Source organism: Pygoscelis adeliae, unplaced genomic scaffold (assembly GCF_000699105.1).
Source record: "Pygoscelis adeliae isolate BGI_AS28 unplaced genomic scaffold, ASM69910v1 Scaffold34, whole genome shotgun sequence".
Taxonomy (NCBI): domain Eukaryota; kingdom Metazoa; phylum Chordata; class Aves; order Sphenisciformes; family Spheniscidae; genus Pygoscelis; species Pygoscelis adeliae.
The window spans coordinates 880,422-891,677 of record NW_008824658.1 but is presented as its reverse complement, the minus strand read 5'-3'; the positions used below and the strand labels follow the sequence as shown (position 1 = coordinate 891,677).

The 11,256-nt window shown below is 43.8% G+C and overlaps 1 protein-coding gene across 5 annotated transcripts in view; it reads left to right on the top strand.

Moving 5' to 3' along the window:
* GRIA1 (glutamate receptor, ionotropic, AMPA 1) overlaps positions 1-11,256 on the top strand; it is a 132,474-nt gene that overhangs the window by 107,220 nt on the left and 13,998 nt on the right. For all 5 annotated transcript variants that reach the window (XM_009322621.1, XM_009322620.1, XM_009322622.1 and 2 more), the window contains 2 exons: positions 7,470-7,668; positions 8,822-9,069. In XM_009322621.1, coding sequence (XP_009320896.1) covers positions 7,470-7,668; positions 8,822-9,069 — 447 coding nt within the window. The remainder of the gene's footprint in view (positions 1-7,469; positions 7,669-8,821; positions 9,070-11,256) is intronic.

Below are 11,256 nucleotides of genomic sequence, written 5' to 3'. Positions count from 1 at the left end.
GTCCATGCTTGCTTGGCATCTAGTGCCTCCAACACCAAACCTCATTAGTTGAGCAGGCGAGTTGTGTTGGTTGCACGTCAGCAGGCTGCATATTGTGGCCATTGAGGACCACAGAAGGGCACAACCTGCAGACTGCTATTGAGTCCATAAATTACCCCCTGCAAAGCTGGGCCCATTTGAAGCTGCCTCTGCTTGCTGGGATTGAGTGTCTCAGGAAGGGGAAGTGAGCAAAGCAGCAGCTCAGAGGTAAATTCTACCTGGTGACCAATGCTTCAGGCCACCCACCCAGGTGAAATTCATAAATGTGATTCATTCTCTTCTCGCACAGCTGGGAACTGAATTAGAGAGATAAAGTAAGCTACCCTGGATCCCATAAAGTGGCAGGGCTTCCCAAGGAACAAAAAAAAGAGCTCCTGGATGCTAGTCCTCTGGTTAGGCCATTAGGTACCTCTTGCCTGTCAGAATGCTAAGTGCATGTCTTCAAAACAGCACGTAGCTGCTCCATGTAGTCATGCTTATACTTAGCACTGCAGCAATCCAAGCTCCAATGACTGGAGAACCGCAAGTGGCATGATGCATTTCTGACTAAGCAGGAAAACTCATTTTAGAAAGAGGTTTTGCCCATTAAAGGGAGATTGAAGAAAGAAGTGCCAACATATTCTGTAAAAGAAGAGATGAAATGGTAGGAGAGGGACCATATACTGCTGTCCAAGGCCATTAGCTTAGGCAGAAAGAAACAGTAAATAAACTATGACTTATAATTACAGCCTCACAGATATACAATCTCCCGTTGAATCTGGGAGATTCTGCATATTTGCAGACAATATGTTCAGTCATTGCAACATTTACACAGCAAGTGACCCCAAGGCCCCTTCGTAAAATGACTTCTGCTGGGATTCTGCAGTCCATATTGCCTCCTTTCGGCATGTTGGCTTTGGGGGTCAGATGAGCTGGCATGCTTTGCCTGAAAACATGAGAAAGAGCAGATCTCCAGCCCACATACAAAAGTTAAGAAGCTCTCGAATTTTTCACTTTTTTTTTTTGAAACAAAAATTAGAAAAAGAAAAGTAGGAGAGAGACAGCATGGGACTCCCAGTACCTGTGCACCCTCAGCTTTCTTACCCTGTCTCACTGGTTAATGTTACCCACAGGGAATCAAAATATGCAGCTGTTGCCTCTGTAGAAAAGTTGTGAGGGGAGCTGAAGAAGGAATTTGTACCACTGGGAGGGGTAAATGAGAATGTCAATAGAAAACATTCTTACTTCTGTGTTTGTAAGGGCTCTCTTGACACTCTGTGTTAAAGCCCAGCACTGCAGTCGGGACTCCAGACTCTTGTACCAGGAGGTAGGATGCAATAATAAGTAAATGCAAACTAATAATAGCAAGAAAGTTAATAATACAGCATGGACAGAGAAACATGCATTATAATCACTCCAATTTCATGACAAAGAGTTGGTAGCTCATTCAAAACTACCCGTGGCATAGCAGAGCGCAAGAGGATAAGAGCTTTGCAGTATGTGCATGATGGATGCACCCAGAGCTGTTCCCAGCTCCACAACCACACGTTAAGTTTGTTCCTCTATGATTATTCACAGACTTTTCAAACAAATCCAGGGTTCGTGTCAGGGTCGGAGATAAAATGGTGAGACCAATCATGCCAGATGGTCTGTGACACACAGAAAAAGCAAAGCTCATCTACATTGACAGAGTTTAATGTTAAAAATTTGTCTAAAATAAGAGCAAAACTGGAGTGAAATGTTTGCAACTAATCCACTACCAAGTCAACCTTCAGATAGACCCATGAAATTGTCTAGAGTCAGTATCAAATTAGCAGAGTAGTGTCGGAGACCAGAGGATCTGTGTGGGTAGAAGACCAAAAGTGGATTTGACCCACAATCAGTAGAACAAGCATATAAGAGCTTTTATTTCAACAGTTTTGCATAAATTCATTCGGTGACAAATATGTCAGTTGACTAAGTGAGCCTTTATTAGAGTTGAATTTAACAGCAAATCTGGGAAATCCTCCCAAGGCAACTATGGCTTTAGAATCCCAGATTTGCACTTCTAATTAAAACACTGTCAGTTTAGGTGTAATTCTCCATAAGAAATGGGTTTGAGGGGGGGGAAGGGAGAAGTGGGAAAGAACTGACCTGCTGCTTAAACATTTTTACAATGAGGTTTACTTTGTATATTTTCTGATGATCTTGTTAATGTTTTTTGCAAAAATGTATGATGCTCTTCTACCAAGATGGCAAAGCAGAGGCAAACTGCTGTCGGCTTTTCCTACCTTCCGTAAGGGATAAGATCAAAGAGCAAATTGTTTGATCAAGGATTGCATTTTGTTTTAAGAAACAAGAGATTATAGCTGCATGATTTTCTTTTTTCTGTGAAGAATCCATCAATGCTAAGGCTAGAACATAAAAATCACTTCATGGGAACAAAGGGAACTTACAATTATTTTCTGTTTTCTACTGGCAAAATGCAATTGTTTTTGCAAGGAAAGATAAAAAAAGTCATGTAAGTGAGATAATCAAAATGATTAATTTTAGCTTGGTCATCTGCAGTTTTTCTATTAGACAGATATCAAATAGCACATTCCAGAATTATCTTTTAAATTATACATGTGGTAGGTAAGGGTTTAATGTATTATAAAAGCTGAAAGTTATTTGTAATGAGAAAGCAGAATCAAAATTGTTTACCATGTTAAAATTATACCTTTTAGCCTTTCAGAAATGAAACATTAAGTAGTAGAAAAATGCAAAGCTTGGATGTTCCCAAACCAACCATTTTCAGAAAGCTACTTTTAGAGGACATTTGCGACCGTTATTTTTTCATTCCAATTGAGAATATTAAGGTTTCATTTACAATTTCAGAATTTTCCACGGCGCTGAAACTCTGGTTCCCAGCCAACTCTAATTTTAAGTAGATTGTGCACCGTGGATAATGAGGGCAGAGTTTTTACTACTTAGTCCTGCAAGGGTAATGTTGGAAAGGAGTGCCCCGTTCTTGCTACTGTTCTGTGGGGGGCAGGCAGGACCCCAAGTCAAGGAGAGGATGGGGCAGGTGATTTTAGCCAGCACAGGCAGGGCTAGAAGAAGAAACAAAGAGATCTTAATCTGGATTGTGTAAGAAAGAAGAGCATAGGTGCAGAAGGAATAATATAGGTTGAAAAATGTACAATCTAGTCTATCTAGTTGTTTCATCCCTTTCCGCATCTCAGAATTAGCCATTCATTAAAGCCTCTTTCACCATTATCCTTGCTTACTTTGTTCTGATTTTTTTTAGATCCTGCTATTTGCAAGTATTACTATGATAATGAAAGTAAATAAATCCAGAGGTCAAATAGACAAATCCAAGCATCCAAACCTTAGCATATCTTTAAAGTACTAGCCAGTGTGCTCCATCTCACCTTAGCTCTGCAGAGGACTGAGTCACTAACTGGTTTCCACACAGCAGAGAGCTGATTGCCTTCATGTTATGCTTGAACAGGTATGGGGACATGTAAATTCTCAATGCAAGAGGATTTAAACCCCATACTGCCCATTAGTGAAGAGAAATGAACTTTCCTAGAGCTCGAGCTGCAGAACATTTGTTAGTCAAGTGGAAGGTCATTTTCTGTTATCTACTGTGGAGTGAGATTTTCAAAACCTCAAAGTGACTTAAAAGTACATGGTATATCTACTCCTCCATGACTGCTTTTACTAGAGCATAAACATAACTCTAAGTCCCACTGGCTTTCGACCAGGCTTTTAGCTCCCAAGTATTGAAGTCACTTCTAGAAATGGGACATTATCTCCTAAATTACAAAGGCACTTTTGCAAATGTATCCCGTGATGGTAGCACTGCTGCTCTCCCGCTTGGTCTGCAGAAATAACAGAACAAGATCGTAATGGATATTGTCTTTCCAACCATTTGCTTCTGGTAAGCAGTAACAGGCATTGGCTCAAAATCTAAATAGGCAATATGGTTATCCAGAGAAACCCAGCTTGTCCTGTTTAACCTGTGTTCACTGTTATTGAGCCATAAGGAAGTCACGTGGGATCGCATCTGCTTGTGTGATGTTTAATCATGACTATTACTATATTTTTTATTGTATTGCACTAGCCTCCAAGAGCCTTCATCACTGGCCAGCCATCCCTTGTGTTAGATGCTGCACAACCACGGAGTGAAAGGACGATGCCCTGTAGAGCCCGTATGCTTAGTGTTTTCTCTGCTGTGTGTTTACAGCAGTTTAGATTCACAGCTTCTAACTCCAAGTCAATCTAGCAATGAGGGCAAACATTGCCCATTAGCAATGTCTGCAACAAAACATCACACACATGAAGCCCTAGCCATGCTGGCAGTCATAGCAAGCTGTTTACCTACTCTTCTTTCCTGCACTGTCTATGAGAGTGAGCACTCACCTCCTCACAGCATCTCATGTGATGAGGAGAAATGACCAGCACCAGCAGCAGACGCAGCCCAAATGAGACTGGTGCATGACACAGATGTGCATCCTGTCCCACCTTGCTCCCATGGGAAAGAAGCTACAGCCCGCTCTCCCTCTTTCCCCAGCCCACCTTGTTGCCTCCCAGTCTCAATACCCCATAGTTACTTTTTCATGCTATCAGTGCCAGGTGCGGAGCCGGGAAGCATAAGCCATCTGCAGCTGACAGCAGGCATCCCCAGTGGGATAAGCTAGTAATGAATATCACCAGGATGCCGAGGGTCTAGAGGCAGGAATCCGACTGACTGCCACTGAAGGGATTGAAACAAGTCGCAGAAATATCCCGGCTTCATCAGGAAGGAAAGGCTGTATAATTTGCAGCTGGAGATGAATGTGATTATTTGCCATGCAAATGGATTTTGCCAGCTCAAAGTGGCCTTCATCAGCAGAGATTGTTGTATTTGACATTTTCCGGTTACTTTTGTTTAATGCCTCTGTGCCTTTACTAAGCACTTCCTTCCCAGAGCACACATCATCCAGACTAATTAAAAACAGGTATCTTTTTCCTCTTCCCATCAATCTGAAGACATGTGAGCTGAATCCATAGCTGCCTCCCTTCCCGATCCCTCTCCAAATATGAAACAAAAGGTGAAGTCGTTTGCGCTGACAGTCCTGCATGCTGAGTATTCTCCGCAGATGGGAAGCACGATGGTCACATTTATCTCACCTAACTTTAGCTACTTAAAAATTAACTGTTTAGTCCAACCTAGTCATCCCAGTTCCTTCAAAATTCAATAGAGAGGGAGGTCTGCAGAGGGACCTCCTCCCAGCATGAGAAAGATGGGGTGAATCATCCCTGGAGGTTCCTGTTCATCTCCAGAGGTTGTTTGGTGAGTATGTCTCTCTCAGAGAGTTAAAGTAGGGTAGAAAAACAGTGCACGTCTGCCTGCCTTTCCCACAGCATCCAGCACTTCCACAACAAACCTCTGATCCCCCTCTCTGTCTGGCAGTAATGGGGAGGCATAAACAGAAAGTAATCTGGGATGAGGGACCGTCGGTCTGCTTAGCCATGTTGCTGCAGTTGCCAATGAAGGAGGAGGTTTGCGTGAGACACTGCAGGGCAGGGTAACCAGCATAGAGCTTATGGTTAGAAACCATGCCTGAAAAAATCTTCTTTGTCATACCTTTCTTGCTTTTTAAGATGTGGATGATTAAGAATTTGTGAACTCCCTGCAGTATCACCTCCGAGATGGGTCCTGTAGACTTCCCTGAAAGACCTTCAAAGTCATTCATGGAGCTTGGGTTTGTGGTGAGATGGACTTTGCTTCCCAGTTTCAGAAAAGCCCATGGAAGAAGAAACCAGAGGGGAGAGCAGAGGCTCTGCTCCGAAATGAGCAGAGGAAAGCCCGACTCATCTCTAACCGTAGAAATCCTTTCAGTCACATCTGTAAAATACACTGCTTGTCCTTTCTGTCGCTGTAATCCCTTGCAGTCATGTTTCCTGCAGTTTCTCTCTGCCACGGGTGAAAGCTGCTGTGATTCTCCAGGAGTGTGGGGCTGACAGCGCATGTGGTGGGATGGGTCTTATTTCCACGTATTAAAATGCGTGCTTTCCGCTCTGCCCTGTGTGCTGCTTGTGTGGGAGCTCAGTCGCTGTGCCTGCTTTCTGCTGGGAAGTGATCTCAAAGAGTTTTGATTAAAGAGATTTCAGGGTGCATTGATCTAAACGGGGAGATGACGTGATGTCTGTGGGAGCAGCTCCCCTCCTATCAGCAGTGTTTAAAACCAGTCTGGACAAACTGGAAGGGTGTAACATAGATAAGTCATGCAGCTGGTGGGCTATGTGGGTTTAGTCTCCTTCCAGCTCTAATTTTGGTGATTAGCAGGGTGTGTTTTTTCCCTCAGTGGAGCAATGGAGCATACAGGTTGGTTTGTCAAGTCATGCTAAACCACAGTAAACCATAGCAGCTGGACCCAAGGCTTCATGCAGTCCTGGACACGGCGTGGCACACACTATCATGAGCTGGTCCAGTGCCCTCAGCTGGACTGTTCTATCTCTGTTACCATCCGATAAACCATATTTCTGTGGAGTGACTCAGGTCAGCAGAAAGGCAATGCTGAGACATGGTCCCCCACGGAGAAATAAACAGTGTTTCTGAGGGGCAGGTCCTTCCTAGTCAGACTGTCTGGCTTTATAAAATAGCATTGTAAGTTACCTTCTATCTTGGACAGTGCTCTGCATCTAGAGAAGGAGCATATAAATAATTTAGACAGAATGCATGAATACTCACTCTAAAATTATCTACCAATCTTAAAAATTATTTTAAAATATCTTAATATAAATGAATGCCTGCTTGACTTGTTTGCCTCTATAGCTATCCAATGGTTACAGATAATTGGCTATTTGATTGCAGCAAGTGCAAAATACCTAGATTTTAAGGCATTATTATGAACACTTTTTCTAACCATCTGCTGAATACAAAACAGAGAATGTCAGTAGGCAAATTATTCATTAAAACCATAGCTCCTCTCTGAGCTTCAATATGTCTTATAGAAAAACACAGAGTTTTGATTTTTAAACTTCAGGGGATGGAGGAGCTGACCTAGTGATCCCAGCTGGTCTGTATATCTGGTCTGGCTCCATGCTGGTGCTCCTTCCTGCTGCGGGTACATGCCACAACACAGACCTCGCCAGAGCTGCTGTGTGGATGGGCATTGCCCTGCCCAGCTAAACCTTCCTCATAGTTGTCTCCATATCTTCTTATTAATATTATTATATACTCTGAAAGGAATTGAAAATCAAAGCAAATCAAATCAGTTTATTGCTGATTTTTTTTCACTGTGAATTTTTTATCCCCCCTTGAATTACATTGACACCTTGAAAAGTAGATTGAGACCTGAGATAGACCTTTTGGCTTCCCTGGAAGTGGCTGGAAAACATGACTTTGGGTAAATGCCCAGGTAAATGATGGGCCTGCAAGAGCAAGCTGCACCTTTTGGACCTTCACACCCTTCTTGTCTGACTCTCCTCTCTGTGTCCAGGTCTCTCTCTGGCCGCATAGTTGGTGGCGTCTGGTGGTTCTTCACCTTGATCATCATATCCTCCTACACAGCAAATCTGGCTGCCTTCCTCACCGTGGAAAGGATGGTTTCTCCCATCGAGAGTGCAGAAGACTTGGCCAAGCAGACAGAAATCGCTTATGGGACCCTGGAAGCTGGCTCCACTAAAGAATTTTTCAGGGTAAAAGGAAACGTTAATGCAAACATTTTGATTAGCCCCTTGTTTGATAAGTCCTCCAGGCCCGTCCTCTCTCATCCTCAGCACAGGTCTGCTTTTTTTCTCTTGCTTCCCCTTACCATGTTAAGACCTGCTGAGCTTGTCCTTCCAACAACAAAAATCCAGTTTTCCCTGTGCTGCTCAGAAGGCTGGCTGTGTCTCCAGTACATGTGATATTCTGCAATTGTAAACACAAATATGGAATATCCGTGTGCTTCCCCACGTATACCAAGGAGCTACTCTGAGCAGCTCCAAAAGAAACCATCTCCTGATTTCCAGCTTGGTTTGCCTTGGTTTGATCCGCAAAATCATTTGCTGTACACAAATATGTGACAGAAATCAGGGGTTGATCTGGGCTCTGATGCAGAAATGGCAGGAGGTTCATTAACATCTCATTACCCCTTTTGCCTTCCTTGGCCCATCTGATATGTGGGTGTCATGGTTTAACCCCAGCCGGCAACTAAGCCCCACGCAGCCGCTCGCTCACTCCCCCCCAGTGGGATGGGGGAGAGAATTGGAAGGGTAACAGTGAAAAAGCTTTTGGATTGAGATAAAGACAGTTTAATAGGTAAAGCAAAAGCCATGCATGCAAGCAAAGCAAAACAAGGCATTCATTCACTCCTTCCCCTCGGCAGGCAGGTGTTCAGCCGTCTCCAGGAAAGCAGGGCTCCATCACACATAATGGTGACTCGGGAAGACAAACGCCATCACTCCAAACGTCCCCCCCTTCCTTCTTCTTCCCACAGCTTTATATGCTGAGAATGATGCCATATGGTGTGGAACATCCCTTTGGTCAGTTGGGGTCAGCTGTCCCGGCTGTGTCCCCTCCCAGCTCCTTGTGCCCCCCAGCCTGCTCGCTGGTGGGGTGGGGTGAGAGGCAGAAAAGGCCTTGACTCTGTGTCAGCACTGCTCAGCAGTAACGAAAACATCCCTGTATTATCAACAGCCTTTCCAGCACAAATCCAAAACACAGCCCCATACCAGCTACTCTGAAGAAAATTACCTCTACCCCAGCCACAACCAGCACAGTGGGTATCTGTTCAGCCCAAGCTGGAAATCTCAGCTGGTACCCAAACCTCTGTTAATGCTTCTGTTGGGTTTCTGCTGTCCTACGCAGCGATCCAAAATAGCAGTGTTTGAGAAGATGTGGACATACATGAAGTCAGCCGAACCCTCCGTTTTTGTGAGGACGACGGAAGAGGGGATGATCCGCGTGAGGAAGTCGAAAGGGAAGTATGCCTACCTCTTGGAGTCCACGATGAATGAGTACATTGAGCAGCGGAAGCCCTGTGACACCATGAAGGTGGGAGGTAACTTGGACTCCAAAGGCTATGGCATTGCAACGCCAAAGGGGTCTGCACTGAGGTAAGTAGCTTGGATTTGCTTTCTTTTTCCAAACCACCCAGCAAATCAATGTATGCACACAGTTCAATCTCCATTGCCATGTTAATCACGAAAGCTTGGGGCGTGGAGGTGGGGAAGGTGGAGGGAAAGGGATATGAAAGCTCAGTGTGATGTGCAGGGAAGTAAAATGCCCAGTTCCCATTGAGCAGCAATGGGAGCACCTAATTATTCAAGCCCTGCATTTGGAAACTGGATCCTGGCTGATCCACTTGCTATGAATGTGTCTGCTGTATTAGGTGATGGCAGGGGGGCTGCTGTGGTGTAACCATTGGTTTCACAGAGCATTATCTGGAAGGGACGCTCATCCTGTGCCATGTGAACTGCACAGCTTTGCAGAGTATGGTATTACCCTGGCTTGGATCCATGCTTGCAGAGGGAGTTCTCTTGGGGAAAGCATTTTGGTGTTTCCTAAAATGAAATGCTATTTGGGAGAGGTGGGAAGCCGGTTTTGAAAAAGCCCTGCAAAAGGTGTGCATTTTCATTCACTGAGTCAATTCAGATCCTGGCAAGTGCCAAATGTATGGCAAGTCCAAAGGGGCACAAACCTTACATTTCTGAGCCCAGACCTGCAGCTGTCACATGCCTTTGCCTACTGTCATATGAAATATCTTCAGAGACCTTCCTTTAAAAAGGAGAACCCTTAAAAAGTACAGACCCAGATCTGAGTTAGTAGCAGAGCTTGGGCCCTGCACACAGCCATAATCCTGGACATGGAGTGCATCATGCAAACTGACCTGCTCAGAGCAGCATTACCACAATGTGCAAACTGGGATGGTGATCGGAGTCACACTAGAGGTGCGGTTCCTTTTGGTAGCAGTCATGCAAGTTCCTCATGTTACAATCATGAGGAATAAGAGTTGTAATGTTTTAGTTGGACTAAGTCCTCAGAAGCCATAGCTTTAAGTAATCTGATCAATGATCCAACTCATTTAGTTATTTATTAAACATATTTTAATCAAAATATTTTGACCAAAATCATATGTGTGGCCTTATGCTTGCTTGCTAACATAACCCAATGCAGAGACATTTAATCCATGGTCTCTGGATTACTAGAAACCAGCCAAGCATTTGCTGATGTATTTGTCTGGTCACACAGCTCCCGAGCCAAAGCCAAAGAATCAAAGATGTTTCAACTGGTAGTGGATGAGGCCCAAGGATTTTGATTACTACATTTATTAAGTCAGCTCAAATTGGATTCAGCACTTGCCATATCAGCAATTGCAGGAGGTATCTTTAGAGAAGCTCATGAATGCAGTGCAGGTGGTCCAGAAGGCCATTCTTGCATCCAGTGTGGTTCAGGCTCTGAAATGACTTGGGGCCCTCCAAATGAAGGTGGATATATTCTCACAGCTTTGAGATGTTTTCTGTTGCACTCTCTCCAGTGTTTGTTTTCTGTCTTGCAAATATGGAAATTAGGATACAGGGCTGATTCTATTTATTTATTTATTTATACATTAATCTTGTATCCTAATTTTGATATTATAAAAACAAACAAACAGGAACATCCTACCTGTCTTGTAATTGTTGGCTTGTGAAGGAGCCATTTATCATACTTCTAAGAAAAATAAATAACAAAAAAGAAAATTGCATCATTTTAATTTTGCAGCTCCAAACATCCCTCTGCTAGGCATGATTCCAAAAACTCCTAACATTTCTTTCTGTTTCCTCTTTTTCATCCCGGCTGCATGTAGAACAAATTTCTTATGGGCCTAATGGCAAATGAGGAATGCTTGATTTTCCATCCGATGGTGTTTCTTTGGAACAGTTGCTGTCAGTTTTTGTCCCATTATGTTTGTTTTGTTCCTGTGGTTTTAATTGTTTTAATCTTAGTAGTTCCCTACAGTCATCATGTAGTGTCTGTTTTCCCCTTGGGGTCCTGCATGTGAGAGGTTGCCCTGAGCAAGGTGACATTCATGAGGCATCTGTATAGCACGGTCAGCCTGTCTCTTACACAGGCTTCATCTTCACTCACTTCCATCCACAGAGTAAAAGCTCTGAGCCAGGTTTGGAGGTACATGTGAGCCAGGCCTATCTTAGATCAGGTGTGTTTTAGATGCTGGGCTGCATTTTGATTTTTGCTGCGACCTGTGCCTTTTTCCTGCATTTAGGATAGCTGATGAGGAAAAGATCCTAGAGAGACGCTAAATG